The sequence below is a fragment of the Melanerpes formicivorus genome, unplaced genomic scaffold, assembly GCF_026170545.1.
Source record: "Melanerpes formicivorus ecotype bairdi unplaced genomic scaffold, bMelFor1.0.p_v2 SCAF_5, whole genome shotgun sequence".
In the NCBI taxonomy this organism is placed as follows: Eukaryota; Metazoa; Chordata; class Aves; order Piciformes; family Picidae; genus Melanerpes; species Melanerpes formicivorus.
The window spans coordinates 8,609,072-8,627,443 of record NW_027142357.1 but is presented as its reverse complement, the minus strand read 5'-3'; the positions used below and the strand labels follow the sequence as shown (position 1 = coordinate 8,627,443).

General features: G+C 42.0%; 1 protein-coding gene across 7 annotated transcripts in view; it reads left to right on the top strand.

Moving 5' to 3' along the window:
- Positions 1-18,372, top strand: part of IKZF2 (IKAROS family zinc finger 2) — a 119,160-nt gene that overhangs the window by 56,373 nt on the left and 44,415 nt on the right. For 5 of the 7 annotated variants that reach the window (XM_068137997.1, XM_068137994.1, XM_068137996.1 and 2 more), the window contains 2 exons: positions 7,055-7,321; positions 17,414-17,581. In XM_068137997.1, coding sequence (XP_067994098.1) covers positions 7,075-7,321; positions 17,414-17,581 — 415 coding nt within the window. In that variant the 5' untranslated portion in view covers positions 7,055-7,074. The remainder of the gene's footprint in view (positions 1-7,054; positions 7,322-17,413; positions 17,582-18,372) is intronic. The other 2 variants (XM_068137995.1, XM_068137999.1) reach the window with 2 other exon arrangements.

Here is an 18,372-nt window from a genome sequence, read left to right as displayed (position 1 = left end):
CAGCTAAAACCTGACTGAAGCTTGGCTTAGCTATGCAACTACATCCTAATTTAAACTAAACTTGGGTGTAACAGACCTGTTAGTCTACACTTACTGCACACACCACCTCCAGAAGATATGAAGTAAGTATTCTGTTGCATTTAGCAAGAATTTAAATTGACTTCAGAGGTATCAGGCTTAAACTGAGATTCTTCAATGTGAAAACAAGCAATTTCCAAAGATGCCTAAATAAGCTGATCATTTCTCACTGAATTTCTGGCGTATTAACCACCTCCATGTGGGCTTGAAGAATCCCGCTTGTAGCATGCAGAAAAGGACTCAGTTCAGAGCTTATAAATCTTTCCTTTCCCTCCTTATTTTTATTAGTTATTAAATACTTGGTTTGATTTAACTGTTGCAAATGGACATAACTCTGCCGAGGTCACCATGACAACATTGTGTCACCATCTAAAATTTGCTCTTGCTCAGTGGCCAAGAGCTGAATCTTTGGCAGCTTGCACTAAACAAATTTGACACCCAGCAATGGGGATGCCCATGTGTAATCTGAGAGGCCCTGCTTAAGCTTTTGTTGCTTGACTCGAGAAAGGAGTTGGGTAATTCCCTGTACTTTGCAGGTGACATTCACCCTCATTTGTTCCATCCAGACACAGCTTCATTTCTCTCTAAGCCTTCTGAAAGCCTCAGTGTTCTCTGAAAGCAGAACTGGGTCCCTTGAAATATACCTTTCTAACCCCCAACTGAAACATTTTCCATTACAGTCTTGTTAGAGCAGCATTACCTACAGGTGTTTAAGAGACCTCTTCCTTTCTCCTGAAGATCATGGTTATCAACCCCAAAGCAGCAGATGCACTGCCAGTACCGTGAACAGACTTGACACTCCTTATTCCTCAACTTTGGAGCAATACCTGCTTCACACCAGCCCAGCACAAAGATAAGGGGGAGGCCTCTTTGTTTCTAAGGAACTAAAACAGATTAGCTGGAAATTATATTTTCAATGGCAGCCTGTTTGCCAAGTGCTTTGTGGCTGTGAGGTGACAACAGAGCAGATTCCTTGCCTCATTCTGTCGCTTCTCAGCTGGCATTCTCACCCTTGGTATGCCTGCCTTTTTTAAAAGGAAAGATTTGTTAGTGCTCCCTTGTTTACACATTTAAATAGCTCATAATTAAGCCAAAATGGACTTGAAAACTCTCATTAATTAAGAGCTCAATTCTACTAGCAATAAGAAACTCAAAGATTAAGTTTTCTTCTCACTAAGACCTCTTTCTATTATTCCAGATGGAAGGTATGTTTATACATGCCTCAAAGTCTCACTACACTTGTGGAGTGGTGTAAACACCCTCCTTAAGGACCCTTTTTTGCTACCAGAGTGCTCTTAGGCTGAACAAGAGTTAGGGCTCATTGTTTGCAGCTTTTGGCGTTCCTTGTCTTGAATTTTCAAAATCTACCAAGATGAAAGAGTTCTCCCCTCACTCTTTTATTTTACAAAACATTTACTGTTTTGTGTTTCTGAGTCTTACAATCAACTCAATGTTTTAATAGTATAGAAACAGGGCATTTAATAGTATAGAAACATTTAGGTTGGAAAAGACCTTCAAGATCATTGAGTCCAACCATTTACCCTACGCTACCAAGTCCATCATGAAGCCATATCCCCATGTACTGCATCTAAATGTCTTTTAAATATATCCAGGGATGGTGACTCAACTATCTCCTGTTCCAATTCCTGACAACCCTTTCAGTGATTTTTTTTTTTTTTTTTTTTTTCCCCTCCCACCCCACCCCCTTGCCACCAATGTCCAGCCTAAACTTCCCCTGGTGCAGCTTGAGGCCATTCCTTCTTGTTCTATCACTAGTTACTTGAGAGAATAGACTAACACCCACCTCATGACAACCTCCCTTCAGGTAGTTGTAGAGAGCAGTGGGGTCTCCCCTCAGCCTTCTTCTCTTCAGACTAAACAGTCCCAATTCCCTCAGGTGCCTTTCATAAGATTTGTTCTCTAGGCCCTTCTTCATCTCTGTCGCTCTTTTTTGTGTAGAAACACTTTGTATTAGACTAGTCTTGGGATGTGTAAAAGAATAGGTACCCAGGTTCAAAACATGGGAGAAGCTGGGTCACTTTCTCTTTGTCTTTAGCTGCCAATTAGCAATGTCATTAATCTACTACCTAGAAGAAGTTCATGATTAAAATAGATGGTGTCACTGACCGCTGACAAGACAATATGCAGAAGGTTGTACTGTAGCTGACTGTCACTGTGCTGCAGTGTTCAGAGCTTGGTCTTTTTCTAGGGGGAAGTAACAATTTCTTTGTATTCTATGGTAAAGACATACACATTATCCAGGCTTTGAATATTGCATTATATTGTGTTCTGAACAGAGAATCTGCAGCAGCAATCTGGGAGAGCTAATGCACTACCTGCCTCCTATTATTAGATGAGTTTGGTTAGAGAACACATTGTGTCCACATTAACTGCAAACGTCCTTCTCTGCGTTCACCCACAGAGTCACCCCAAGGCTTTTCGGGGGCGGAGGTTTGAATTTTGCCTCCTCAAGGATGAGGATCTGAAGCTGGGCCAAAGCTTCATTTCCTGCTGGCAAGAGAAGAGGGATAGGGGAAGAGGCGTGGAAGGGCTCGAGGGGTCAGGCTTGCTTTTTCTGCTGCACTAGGGGCAGCAGGAAGAGGCTGGTGATGTGTGGCCACTGTCAGGAAAGGCTAACCTCTAGCTGGAAACCACAAACCCTTGGTGACAGTGGCCAGTCTGGTTTTCTAAGGCCATAGATAAAATAAGAAACAACCTAGGCCAGCAGACAGTGGAGGAAGCAGGGGGCACAGTCTTGTTCCCTGTTGTGTTGGACAGAAAATTTTGTTATTGTTTGGCAGTGGGAATTGCACTCTAGCTTACTTTCTCAAGAAAAAAGGTGGCCAACGCGTTAATGTATGCCCCATCTGGCATCTCTCAGCAAGACAGGAGGGTGTTTGTGCCCCCAGAGTTCTCTTTTGAGAGGAAAAAAATTTCCATGACAGAGGGTGAAATACTAGGAATATTTTTCTTAGGTGGATCTTCCAAATTCTGGTTTGTAGGTATGCTAATTTGTGGGTGAAGGAAATATTTTGGTACTGAGAACTTGCCAAAATGCTGTTTAACAGGGAATTGCAGTTTAATTAGCACTTATGAGACATTAACAATAATTATATTCAATTTGGCCACTCAGGATAAAGTGTGATTCAGGATCAGCTGGTTGGTGCTCTGGGGGAGAGAAGGAGAAAAAAAAAAAAAAAAGGAAGAAAAAAGAAAGAAGCATTGCTGTGTGGCCTGGTGAATATGTGCCATTAGCTTCGTGTTCACAGGTAGAAAGTTTTGTGGCTGCTTGAATCTCTTTTCTTGTGAGGTGTTGTCCTGGACTGGGAAAAAGTGGAAGGAGTTTTTATTAACTGGAGGGAAATGGTTTGACTTCAATGTCATGTTTTTGCAGCGAGCTGGATTAGCTTATCCCTGCTATCTCTTTTGCTGTGATTTTTAGGAAAAGTGCCAAAAAGTTTAATATTTTTTTTTTTTTCCATTTACTTACTTATGCTTTGTTCTGCCAAGGAATGAGAAAGCCTGCCACTTTTAGCAAGTGTGTGAGTGAGAAAGGCGAGGGAACCCAGGGTGAAATTTGACGTGGAGACTTGTGTACAATGCAGGATAGCCATAAACATCCCTTGAATACTTTTGGCTTTTTCTTTGCAGCAGAGTTCATTGTGGACTCGGAATCTATGGCTGTAGGTGAAAAGAAAGACAGTGCCACAAAATTCTTGTCGTTTCAAAGGGTGGCTGAGAACATGAAAAACAAGCTGCAATTTAAGCACCTGTTTGTATGCAGGCTACAACACAAGCCTAATATATATGATGTAAGGTAGCAGAGATGACCTGATTAGCAAAGCCCTCACAATGAGCTGAGGAGATCCCTGCTGCACCAGTGCACCACTCCTTGGAGACCTGCAACTAGTCCCAGCTGAAGAAACAAGAACTTGCAGAGGGTTTCTGAAATTGGCCATGACAGTGCTCTGTGTGTGTATGAAGGTGAGGGAAATAAGGAGAGTAAAAAGCCTGCGCAGGTTTGCAGATTAGCTGGCATATTATGAAAGATGCAACATAAACTACTTGGGGTTCGCGAGCTGTGTTTGCAGGCGTTGTGAGGCACTGTGAGTTTGGGACGGTTGTGTTTCAGCAGAGGGCTGACTCCATTTTGTTGTGCTGTTTATCCTTTTGGGTGAAAGCCATCATTCGGCATAAAGAAATGAGAGTGCAAGATGAAGCAAGTGATCTTCCAGTTTGTGAGCTCTTGCAGCCAAGCTTTCATATGTGCTGAGAAGGCGGAGGTCCACAGACTTGAATGGGAAACATGGTGCTCAGCACTTATTACAGTCAAGTGTTTATTATTTCATGTCAGAGAAATAGAGACAAAAATGTATATGCATGAGACAGCACGTAAGATACAAGACTGTCTATCTTTCTTGTGAGTGTGTGTAAATATACACAATTGGTATGAGGTTTTTGGGTTATTTCATGCATTACTGTGCGTTGTGAGTGTGCAGGCTTGTGGCAGCCACCCAGGATTTTAGGTGAGGAGCACAGGACACTATTTCTGGCTGAACCCTAGCTACTTGTGTGGCCAAGTGTATTAAATCCTGCTCCTGAAGACAGCAAACCGTTTATTCAGGCTTCATTCTCAGACTTGCTGAATACTCCAAAAGGCTGCTATTATTAGAGGGAACTGCCATTCCTTAGCTCTGAAAGTGGCCTGTTCATAAATCACCAACATGTGCTTTCCACAGGGAGGTGGGACTAGAACCTCAGCTTTTTCCCTGCCAGCCCACAGACTGCCAGCCCCTCCACCAAGTGTGCATCTTTCCTGGTCATGAGGCTGGTGGTTGGTGTGCCACCCACTGTACCTTGAGCTCCGCACAAGCATGAGATGGCTTCCCTTTGCTTCTCCTGCTACTGTAGTAGGCCAAGCCCCAACATGCTCCCCATGCAAAACAACCTCCTGTTACCTATTTCTGCCTTTCTTCCCTCATTGAGGTGATGGTGACCCCACAGAAGAAGTTATTAAGAAAGCTATACCTTATCCTTGGGGGTGATTGGCAATTACATGGTTTAGAGTGTCTTTGTCATGGCCACCAAGAGGTTGCTTTCCTCCACGTATTTTCCTGTGTGTGCTGTTAGTACCAGAATTAGCACTGTGGAGCAGAGAGCTGTCCCTGGGGGACTGCATTCTTCCACCACACTGGGTGTAGGACTGGGTGAGGACAACCATCCTGTGCCCAGGCTTGGGCCAGGTCGTGGTCAAGCTCAGTCTGTGCTCATATTTCTTTTCATAAACATTAAATGCATCACTGTGAGTCAAATATTTTGCCCTCAAATATTTTGTAGTTAGAGACTGTTTCAGTGGCAGTGCTGGTGCTGACATTAGTCTGCTGTGATCTGATCTGGCTGTGTCGTTGCTCTCCATGTGCTTTGCCGTAATAGTACTTTCATTTCTTGCCTTCCATTAGTGCCGTGATGAATAGTGGAAGATGTGTTTCAACAATTTTATGATTAAAACGCAACATTGTACTGCTGTTTGGTCTCAGGTGCCTTTACCCTGTTCATTATGCTTTACCAAGAAGTAACAGCAGTGACTTAGAGTTGCAACATCAACATCAGAATCTGAATCTTGTGTTTTCTTTAACTGTAAATCATAGGGAGGGTGGAGAAAGGAGGATGGAGGAGGAAATCCACCTAGTAAGGTTTGTTCACTTCCAGGCTGACTGTTTGAGATGCCTCACAGTGATCAGACACGTTTACTCCTGTTTGTTGGGTTCAGACAGGGCCCCATGGGCAGCTGCTCTGGAGATCTCCAAGCCAAGGTTTGGAGACACTGACCAGGCTGAAGACCTGCTTTTGCTCTCCAGGTACTCTGCTGTCACTGGCACTCATGCTAATGGCCTTAGTACAGAGATCAAAGACTGCTTAGATATGAAGGCTGAATCACCTCTTTTTTAAACCCCTCAGCAGGATCAAGGCTTAGGGAAGTAGACACGTGGGCTTGCCTTCTGGCTGACAGTATGGATGGAGAGTGTGACTCTGGGACAGGCCTTTCAGCAATTTTGACCATTCATTGAAGCATTGAAATGGGGGTATCTGGTGATTAATCACCCCTGCACTGACACCTCCATGTGGAAAAGCCTGATGCATTAATTTTCTTGAAAGGTTTGCTGATCCCAAAAGCCCTTGATAATTGGAGGTGGTTTGTCCTGTGATGTGAGGATCACAAAAATCAGTGGTGAGCCCATACATCTAACCAGGCAGATAAAAAAGATTTCCAGCTGCACTTACTTCACTTGCAGATAAAGTTGGCCAGCAGCACAGGTCTTGCTTCAGACCTGTTTGACTTGGCAGCATCCTGTTTACCTGTATCAGAAGATGGTAGCAAAAAAGCAGTGGAGTCTCATCCAAAGACTAGTCTCTCCTCTGTCAGGAAACCTGCCCATGCAGGCAGGGTGATTTGGAGGTTACTGACACAGCCCACAAGCCCGCCTTCACTAGGTCCCTGTGTCTTGAACAATCCTGTCTGCAGAGTGCTGCTTTCTTTGAGCTGTGATAGTTCAGTGCTCTGTCTTTTGAAACCCTGTGTCTTGGTGCACCAGATACCTGGAAGAAGCAGCGGTGGCTGTGGACTTTACTCTTGTGACTTGGGCTCCTTGAAAGGCAGGGAGCTCCTGTGTTTCAAGTTGAGGAGCAGGAGGTCAGTTCTTAAGCCTGCTGCTTTTGGTAGGTCTCTGGATCACACCACACCTTAGTTTCTGAATGTAAAATAGGGATAGAAATTAGGAAAGTAAGAAAAAAAGCCTTGAAAAAGTACATGATTATACATTGTGCTGCCGTCACCACCATGAGGCCTTCATGCTGGTTTGAGCTTCAAGGCTATGCTTTAATATTGATAATAGTAGAAAATTACAATTAAATTAGCTATTGGGAACTTAGAAAAATATAAGTTTTTAATTTTTATTTTATTTTATTTTTATTTCAGCAAATTCAGTAAAGCTAGAAATGCAAAGTGATGAGGAATGTGACAGGAAGCTCCTGAGTCAGGAAGATGAGATCAGGGCTCATGATGAAGGAAGCAGCCTGGAAGAACCCCTCGCTGAGAGTAACGAGATGGTGGATAACAGAAAGATCCAGGAGCTATCAAGCGAGGGAGGAATCCGGCTTCCGAATGGTAAACTGAAATGTGACGTCTGTGGCATGGTTTGCATTGGGCCCAATGTGCTAATGGTACATAAGAGGAGCCACACTGGTAAGCAGCTGAAAGAAATCCGATGCCTGCCTGTGGCGTCTGATGTTGATATGACCTGACAATTCTTTTCTGTTTTCTCTTTTCATTCATGGGGTAGCAGGAGACTGGGAGGGGAAAGATGGGCTTCATTGTTTTGGTTCTTTTCCTTCTCCCCAAATTCTTGTGATGCTGTTTCTGGCAAGCACAATGCTTCTTTTGGTTTCCAGCCTTTGATTCTTAAAAATGTCACAAAAGTCTGGAACTTGTCTTGACCAGGGGAAAGGTGGTGAGAGTCATTCTATGGCATGTGTGTGTGAGAGTGTGTATGTGTGTGCGTGTGCAAGGCTTTCAAGTCTTTAAGGTGAGGCTTAGATAGTCTTCCCCTGGATGTGCTCACAGGTTGACAACACCAGTAGCTTCCTGAGGATTTTGCGCTTCCTTTGCGAGTGTTGGTCAAACACAGGAGTAGGCACTCATTCCCAGGTGATCCTGATGCCAGGGTGGGCTAACAGCTCAATGAATGACAGTTCCATGAGGGAAATCTCACCTGAACTGCCCTTGTAGGCTAGCGCTTGGCTTCTGCTCACCATTCACATATTATATTTGCAGCACCTTTCAATGCTTGCATTCTCCTATTATTATTTTTTTTATAATTGCTACTTTTAGAGATGAAACCATCTTACTAGGCTTATAGATGTGAGAATTCAAGCAGCAGACAAGACCTTTGCAATATGCTGTGGGGTTTTGGGGCCTGAAAGATGAGGCATTGAGTTCAAAACAGGGAATTTCAGGAGAGTTTGAGCTAATCTGACAAACTGGGGTACCCAAGAGGCTGGTAATCATCTCTACTACTTTTCAGATGGGAGTGACAACACCACCATACAAAGTACAGATGGTGCCAGAAGACAATGCTCTCTGGTCTTACAGTGTCTACTGTAAGCAGAGCCTTTGATTCAAAAAAGCACTTAACCTTGTGCTTAAATTTTGTGAGATTTAAGCACGAGTCAGTCACCCAAAGTGATACAAATATGCTTAACTTAATATATGCACTTAAGTTTTTCTGGGTTTTGTGCTGGAGCCTCAGTGGGTGTTCATTTATATTTTTGTTTTTTATCTTTCTCTGTTATTATTTATGGGGTGGGGACTAACACTGGCTGAGATATCTGTTAAGATAAAAAGTGTGGGGGTTCAAGGTAAAGTAAGAAAGACTTTATGTAATCCCTTTGTATACCTGATAGCTTGCAGTCAAGTGCTGTGCTCTTGAGAAAAAAATCAATAGCATTTCTGTAGAGAGGAATAGTAAATATATATTACATAGTTAATGCCCTGTATATAAGCAGTATTGATAATAACTTAACAGAAATGTATAATGCAAAACATTGCAGTATTGTTTATGATACAGTCATGATTTTAGACAGCAGTTATGACAAGGGAAAAGCATTAGCTGGAGAGCCAAAATGTTGATTAACAATTTGACTTGCTCTTAATAGGGAAGGGAAAGAGAAGAGAGAATGTAACAGACTGAGTCTCCAGCTTTCAACCTCCCTAAAATTTTCATTGGCTGTTGCACATCTCTAAGCATATGTATTGTAGGTGCATCACAGTCCACATATTTGAACTTGAGCAGCTAATTTAGACCCGATAAATTTAGATGTAGGTACTTAATTAAACAGTTGGCATTTCTTGAGGTTTCTGAACAGCTAGCCCATCTTTTGAATACGGACAAGCTGCCCTTTTTCACGTTATAGAAGGCATGCAAATCCAACAGAATCAAATCTCAGCTGCGTGCAGGCAAGATGCTGTATGCGGGTGCCAGGGTAGGAATTGCATAACTGGTAGCTTTTTCCTTCGGGCTACTGCTTGTTCCTTGTAGAACTCTGACTCTCTTCCCATCTGAGCAGAGAAGCTGTGATGTATTTCTCCATACAGATGATTTCAAGCATATCGAAATGGCATTCCTTTTAATGTGCAGCTTGATGCTCTCCTCTCAGTAAACCAGTTGGCAAATTTTGCGGGGGATTTATTTTTCCCCCCACCTTGTTTGTTTGTTTTTTAATGCATGCTGCTACTTCGCTGTCCACAGCAGAAGGAGAAGTTTGCTTCGATTTCCACATCCTTGATTTTAAAGGAGTGTTTTTAACATACTGGTATCTGTCTTTTAAAGTGCAGTATTTTAAAATATATTGCCACTTTCTTGGCAGCCAGGCGTGATGGGCTGGCCCCAGCTATGGAATGAGCCCTGACCTGTGGGTAGTCTAGTTTTGCAGCCCAAGGGAAAATGGTGGAGGGAAGGGAGGTCATCCCTATTGAGTGGAAATGAATGATATTTTTTATCAACTCATGTAACTGGTATGTAATTCTTACCTCTCAAAGTCCATTTAAATGTGTTATGGGAGCTGAATCCCACCTTGCTCTCAACTTTATCCATACACAATCAAAATGTGGTTGTTTAGATTGGCAAAAATCGAAGTCCTTTTTCCTTCCCAAAAAAACCTGTCAGCATTCTGTGTAAATCACACAAAATGCTGTGGTCCACAGTAGAGGCTGTAATTAGCATGTATGATGGGATGAGAGTGTGGCTTTCCTTACAGCAGGGACCAAGGCTTTGCAAGAAATTGTGCCCTATGGCATCATCTGCGTTATGCACATAGAGAAGCACAGTTTTCTCCAGCTGTTACTCATCTGTCCCTGAGGAGCAGTTGTCTTTCCTGACACACTATGGTAGTTCAGTTAAACAGATATAGGGATGGGGAAAATAATCTGTGCTATAGATGAGCTTAGTGTTCCATATCGCATCTTTATGTACTGGAGCATCATTTCCTCTGATGCTTGCAGTTACCCATTCCCATGATAGACCAAGCAGGGGATTTCCCATTCATCCTTTGGATCCACACAAGCACTGCCTCATACACATGGTGCAAGTGATGCTCTGATCCATGGCACTGCTCATATGACACATCCAAACACTGAAAATTCAGGTGAAGCATTTTGGTAATCTGCATGGGTATCAAGAGAAAGCCTTTCTATTTATTTGTCATTGCTGACAGAAAACAAATGAAACACTCAATGTGGGAATTAAGCATGATGCAGTCCCTGCTTTAGTGAGCAGGGTAACCCCCCTCACCCTCCCTCACATGCCATGTCCTCGTGTCAAAACAATAGCATATCAAGTTTGATTTGTTTTCCTTCTTTCCCATACTAGCTTCTTTTGATCCAAATTTCATATTCCACAGCATATGCCCCAAATTGCAGCATCTTTATCAGACTTTTTTGTTACTGTAGGAGATGACTGGTCACATAATATTGCCACTGGATACTCCAGGGGCTTGTGCCTGGGGATGCTGAGGAGAGGGGAGAGGAAGAAGATAATGTCAATAATCCAATTTGTCTGAGGTGATGAAAAGGAACTCCAGTGATTTCTTACCTCTTTAAGCTTTCTGCTAGTGGCCTGAATTAAAATGTTCTTGCTCCTCATTTTTGGTGAAGCAGAAACCATTTGCTGGTACATCTGTGCTGCTGCATCTGTGATCTGTGAGGTCGACATGTTGTTCTCCCTTGCACTGCAAATCGTATGTTTTTCTCTACTGTAACACTCAGTCCATTAGGTTACTGCTTTGTTCTGAAACAGTTTTTTCTTTCTAAGGGAGGATTGTGGTCATAGAATCGTAGAATGCTATGAGTTGGAAGGGACTGCTAGAAATCATTGATCATCCTCGTTATTTTAAGAACAGCCAGAGGTTAAATGCTTTCTGCGTTGACGCAGTGAGACAGTGGCAGAGCAAAGCCAAGCCGTCAGGTACAGGTCATGATGGCAGTGAGGACAGTCATGCCTCACTCTCTCTTTGGGCTTCTCATAGGTTATTTATAGGCTTTTTGGGGTGCTAACTACAGAAGGGTCTCAAATCTTTCCTTAGATGTGTGTGCTGTAGTACTGTAAACCCAGTGAAATGAGATACCTTATGAGGCCATGAGGAAAATCTTCCAAGTTCTGCTTTAAGATCCATAGCATTTTAATTGAACAGGTGCAATACTGGAACTCTGAATAACTTCTCTTTTTTCACTTTTTGTGCAGAGTTCAAGTTTCTGGGATGCAATTAATAAATGAGGAAAAACCCAATCATGCCCTTCACTGTAAAAGACTATTGTGCTTAAAGCAACTAAACAGGAGCAGATTCTTTTAAATTGACCTATTAACATATTACATTTAACTCCGTTGGACTGCCTGGCTTATTCTTCTAATAGAAACGATGTTTTCTGCTTAGGTTCCTAAATCTAACTTTTCTAAAAGTCTCATTTTCTACTTAAGTAAATGGATCAGGAGCTTAGATTTACTTTGTTTTTTAATCCCTCTCTGTATAAGGAGGTATTTTACTCTCAGTGCTCTTCTGATATTTTTGCCAGTTCACTTAAAGATTTTTCTTTATGGAGAATTTGATCATAAATTTGTGTACGGAGGATTTGCCAGGAATTTTTTCATGAGAGATTTGTCACTACTATTCTGTAATAAACTGCCCTATCTGGAAGCAGGTTTTCCCTGATTTCAAGTGATGAGCAGCCCCTTAAGTGAATCTGATAGAACAGTAAGATAGGTGTACAGCCTAGAATCGTAGAATCAACGAGTTTGGAAAAGACTTCCGAGATCAAGTCCAGCCTATAACCCAACACCTCATGACTAACTAAACCATGGCTTCAAGTGCCACATCCCATCCTTTTTTTAACACCTCCAGTGATGGTGACTCCACCACCTCCCTGGGCAGCCCATTCCAATGGCCAATCACTCTTTCTGTGAAGAATTTCTTCCTAATATCCAGCCTAAACCTCCCCTGGTGCAGCTTGAGACTGTGTCCTCTTGTTCTGGTGCTGGTTGCCTGGGAGAAGAGACCAACCCTCACCTGGCTACAACTTCCTTTCAGGTAGTTGTAGAGAGCAGTAAGGTCTCCCTTGAGCCTTCAGGCTAAACAACCCCAGCTCCCTCAGCCTCTCCTTACAGGGCTTGTGCTCAAGACTTCTCACCATCTTTGTTGCCCTTCTCTTGGGACATGTCCAAGTGTCTCAATATCCTTCTTAAATTGAGTGGCCCAGAACTGGACACAGTACTCAAGGTGTGGCCTAACCAGTGCTGAGTACAGGGGCAGAATGATCTCCCTGCTCCTGCTGGCGACACTTTCTGATGCAGGCTAGGATGCCATTGGCTGCCTTGGCCACCTGAGCATACTGATGGCTCATGTGCAGCCTACTATCAACCAGTAATGGTGGACTCAATCCCCTCGTCCAGATCATCAGTAAAGATATTGAACAGGATGGGGCCCAGCACTGATCCCTGGGGGACACCACTAGTGACTGGCTGCCAGCTTGATGTGGCACCATTCACCACCAAGCTCTGGGCTCGGCCCTCCAGCCACTTCCTAACCCAGCAGAGAGTGCTGCAGTCCAAGCCACAGGCTGACAGCTTGGCCAGGAGTTTGCTGTGGGGGACAGTGTCAAAGCCCTTGCTGAAATCCAGATAGACTACATCCACAGCCTGCCCCACATCCACCAGGTCCCCCTAAGAATAAATGCAAAAATGGAGCAAAGCCTGCTGCTCTGTGTCTTGCTTGAGTAAAGGCAGGTGGCAACTCCCTACCTGTCAGTGTGTTGGTAGCACAGCTCCTTGAACAGAGTAGTTGCAGCATCTGATAAATCAGAACAAATGTTTCATTTTAACTGAATATTAATAAAAAGCCTGCCACAGAGGAGTGAAAAATCAATATTATTAGTTAGTAGGAGCAAATACCCTGATGGCAGTATAGGCATAGTAACTTTGCATTTAGAGGTTAAAAAGGAAAAAATATCCTATTTGAGAAGTACCAGAACTATCATTCACATATCAAAAGTATAGGTCAAAGAAGAAAGGCTGAGATCCTAGACATACAGAACAGATGTTAAATATAGTCTTACTGTACATGGTTCTTATATGTAAAAGGACCTTATCTTGGCTTTCTTTTTTATTGCACAGACTTCAAAACCTGCAGTTTTTCAAATAAAGGTAATAAAACATCAGCAGGAAACACCACTGTAGAAATAATCAGGCCTTTCTGTTAATGAGAACTCATGAATTATCTTATGAGTTGCTCCACCTGATTTCAAAAAGCTACTGACAAAAGCTACTAGCCACAGGTTATGAAAATATGAGTCTCCTTGGTTCCAAGGTCTGCAGGCTCCTTGTCCCCAGACAAATTTCTGTTTTGCACCAGTATAAAATTTGAAGAAGGGTAACTCATAGTGAAACTCCTGTGCAGTGCTAATGTGGGAAAGGAGAGGTATTGTGCAGGGAAGCTTCCAATTAAGCAGAAAGAGGAGTCAGTTTAGTTTTTAAAATAACGCTTGACATATATGTGGTAAAATATGCATGATATCATTAGGAAGCTAAATCACTTCATTTACCTGGTTTCAGGTTGTGTCAGCTAGACAGCATTTGTAGCTCATGCCATGAAGTTTCCAGCCTGCTGCCATGTATTAAAGATATTTATGAAAGGACCATGTCTTGCTAATAGCCCTGGTTCTGTTAGCCCACTTCACCTTTCATCTCAGAATTTGTTTACACAACAGCAAGTTAACTTGTGTACTTTAGATACTGAAGTAGCTAAAGAGCAGTAATATTTCATTATTATTTTCCTGGAGGAGACATAGCTGTAGTGAAGGCATGTTAAACAATGAAGTGTAAAGTTTCAGCAGTATTTTACTGTATTTTAGGGGTAAATATTTGAAATCATACCTTTGAATTATTACTTCGTCTAACTGTAAAATGATTAAACCCCATGGATTTATGTATTTGTTAACTTAATTATCAGGGTGGTTCCCTGGCACAGGCCCCTCTTTCTAAGCCTTTGGGGAAAGTAATACTTTATAGCTCTGATTTACCTTGCCTTGTCCATTCTTGAAGTAGATTTAGATAATTAAATTCCCTGTGCTGGAGAAAAGGGATTTTTTTAGGCACTCTTGGTTTTGTCTGGCTTTAGGTCTTAAATCTGGAGTTGAAAGGAAACATCTTTTTTGTTTGGTTAGCTCTTCCTCCCCCTCTACCTACTCGGAAAGTCCAGTCTTTTCATCACTAAGGTTTGAGGTTTTTCTGCCCTGGTTTGGCTCTGGAATAGAGAAAAGGTTTATTACTTAAACTAAAAATATTTTGCAGTTATGTCTCAGTCACGTAGTCTCCAGTAATGAAAACCCAAAAGTCCGTTCCGTTACCTTTTGTATAAGGAGTTTTTAGTTTAATAAACCAGTGTACATAGAGAGACTCAAATGGTAAATGCATAGCTATAAATGGTGAAAAATACACTGTGCTTATAATAGTCCTTACCCCTAGTAGTTGTGTATGCCACCTGTTTCATAGGTCAGTAATTTCTGGGTACATCTGTGCTGACATCACCTCCAAAGACAGGAAAACAGAGACTGTCATGTGGAAAAGAAATGTGTTTAAAGACTCTTCTTTAGTGGATGTTTAGTTTGAAGTGTGATTAATTTCAGCCCATGGGTAAAAACTTGTAGTTTTCACAGAAGAGTAAGGAAAGAATGAGGTTGTCAAGATTGTTATTACAAAATAGTAATGCTGGAGAGCTGCTTACAAACCTACTAGGAAAAGACATCAGGAGAAATAACTGAAAAACAGTCATTTTAAGACACTGAAGTGATAAAGAGGCCATTTTGTCAGTATCTGGAGTGGGCATCAGACAGCACAGTTCTTAGAAAACCAACAAAATCTTCTTACTGTTCAGTCTTTACAGTTTTTGTGCAGCCTTCTATTGGATAATGGTCTCTCAGATTAGCTCTGCTAAATGTAAAAGCTGCTAATCAATAGCACAAAGGTGTGACTAAAATTAAGTCATCCCACAAGACTGCAGCTTAAACAAGGAGCAAGAATCCAATGATTGGACAAAAGTATAACAGATCAAAGCAATGATTTACCCAGAATTAAGCCAGCAGGAAAAATGAATTCATGCTGGCTTTAAATAGGTACCAAGGTCATTTAAGGTAAAATGTGCTGTTGTAGTAGAGTCTGTCTGTTGCAAAAAAGGAGCAGACTATGGGGGACTTCATAGTGAGTATTTTCATGATGTCTTTGCCACTGAACACAATGACTATCTGAAGTCCTGACCAAAGCCTTCCAGCATCTCTTAATGTGCCAGTTTATCAAGGAATCATGCTTGCTCATAGGTGGTCTCCAAAATACTGAATATAAGTGAGTGATGTAGCAGGTAAAACATATTAACTGTTTTACATACAGCAGGAGTAAAAGGAAAGACTTCAGGCTTGGTAAGAAACTCGCTATCTTCTTTAATGTTGTCATCCTGAAAGTGAAGCAATCATTCCTGAATGCTGAAACATGTCAGAGGAAGGGGTTTTGCCTGTTTTCTCAGACAATGAAAGCAAAACAGAAAAGAATATATTTTTCAGCTGCAGTCTCTTTACATACCTCTGTTATGGACATTTTGAAATGATATAAATTAAGATAATGGTTAATCAGATCCTTTAAGTATAGTGTGGGAGTTTGAAAGGGAAACCACAAACCCTTTATCAATTCCAATGAGCTTGTTTTCAGTATATTTGAAGATGAGCTTTATGCTCTGATTTTTATTTTTATTTTTTAATCACTACTCTATAATGTTTTTTGGCAAGACTGTAGGAACCTTAGTATCTTCTCCAGTGCATCTGCAGTAATTTCAGGTGTTATTTCCAGTTCTTGCACATAAAGGGAAGTTGCAGTTGTTTGGCATATATACGGCACATCTGCTTTCTGCTGCCCTCCTGGCAGGACTGTAATGCTGACAGGTGATTTAAAACACTGGAGCGAGAACTGCTTGTGGACATCTTTAAGAGCTCACATCCTCTCTCTCTCCATCTGAATCTATGGATGTATCTTGGACTTTGCACTAGACACATTTGATAAAGCCATAGCATTCATTTTGTCCAGCAAGAGAGTAATCTCTTTAAAGCAATTGAGAGAGGCTTTGGAGAGATGTGACAGATCACAGAATGTGTTTGTTTTTCACGAGATCTGTCCTTCAGGCCAGTGAATTCAACCTCAGAAAGTCCCACTAGGATTTTACCAAGGCTCTGTAATAGGTGATGCATGGAAAAAATGAATGGGTTTGCTTACATCTGAAACCTGATGTTCAAGACCTTGTTGAACTGGGGCCCTACTTGGTGAAAACATTTCAGCGTCTAAAGCCCAGCTACAGCAAAGTGCTTAGACAAGTGGCCGGTGCAAGTATATGCTTGTGCCCTACTGATTTGCACAGTGGGACAAAAGCAGATGATTAGAGCTGACTGGCTGCCCAAGAATGATGCAGTACACTGAGTGTCACCAACAGATGTTGACATAGACTGTGCTTTTGATATTTCACAAAAGTTGTCCGAGTTTGTCAAGGATTTTCCTCTAAATAGTAATAATAATTTCCTAAAAGGACATTTGTTTTTATGGATCCATTCCCCACTGTCCAAGGCAAATATGAAGGATTAACATCAAACTAAGTTTTGGATGTTTGTGTGTGAATGCATGGGATGAATGGAGAGGGCAAGGTGTAGAGTTTGTGTTATTTTGTGATTTTTTTTTTTAAAATTATTATTTAAACAAGTATTTTCAATTAGTTTTAATTAGACCACAAATTTGCTTATTTCAGAGTTTCATGGTGTAAGATTATTCTCAGTGTTTGCTGATCTTCACTTGCATCAATTCTCTTCATAGCAATCTAGCAGTGCAAAGCGGCCTTTACCTTTAAAAAAGGATTTCCGTTAAAGCATAACGTAAGCAAAAGATTTGGTTTGAAGCAAAGGCCTTACCACCTGTCCACGTCCAATTGTTACAGTCAGTTCTAAATACTTATGTGCACTGGACCTATGCTAAAATTAAGTGCAAAGTCAGAGCCTGCATTAATCACCTCGAAATAAAAGTATCGAATCACTGTTGGAGGCTTTTGCCACTGTGCAAAAGAAACAGCCTTTGACGTTTAGGTGTCTTTTGGTAACGGTAATGGGGAACTACCTGAAATGCTACTGTTACAAAGTGTGGGATTATGGGCACCATGCATCTCCTCATGTTTCTTGACAGCTCTTTCCTCGCTATTTCCCTTTCAGGTGAACGCCCCTTCCACTGTAACCAGTGTGGAGCTTCTTTTACCCAGAAGGGCAACCTGCTGAGGCACATCAAGCTGCACTCTGGAGAGAAACCGTTTAAATGTCCCTTCTGTAGCTACGCCTGCCGACGGAGGGACGCCCTCACAGGACACCTCAGGACGCACTCTGGTGAGACTGCCTTGGCTTCTCTTCCCTCTTGGGTTTTCCCCTGTGACATTACTGTTCAGGTGAAGCAAGCAGTGAAAATAACTGTGTTTCCTGATGGCTCTGGGTCTGTATCATCCTCTTCAGCTAACACAGCTCTCTACTTTGGGAAAGTCTTGATGTGAATCAGAAAAGCTGTGGTTCAGCCACACCTCTCCTTTTGTATAACTGAGCTCCTCTGTTGGTACTATCACATTTCCCTTTGATTGTCTCCATGGGTGTATCCAGGCTTTTGCTGGCAGATTGTATTGACACTCTGGGCCCCAAAGTGGCTGTGAAATTCCGAAGATGGCAAAGAACAACTCTGTGCCCTTGGAAGCCTGCTTTGCAGTTCATACCCATTTCTTCATCTAATAAATGCCATATGCTGGTGGAATTTATATATGTTCGTCTTTCAGAAACCTCCTAATTGCATTTCTGATTCAGTTACATCTTGCTGTAAAGTCCTAATTGATGGCAGCCACAGCACTCACCCCAAAGCAGAAGGTTGTGAAAAGAGATTGAATTTGTCTTGCCCTGTTACTTAATAGTATTTTTGTCAAGTCTACTTGATACAGTTTCTTGATGTGTTCTAAAATACCCATCACATAACTGCATGTCAATAGTCACGTTGGGAGCCCTGATGATGAGGATCAGATATGTTTCTAGTCCCTGTATGCCACACTAAGTGGCCACATTCTGCCCACTTACTCATCTGTGTAGGACTCTTGAGTAAGATCTTAACTTGCTGCATTTTTTATCTCTGATGTTCAAGT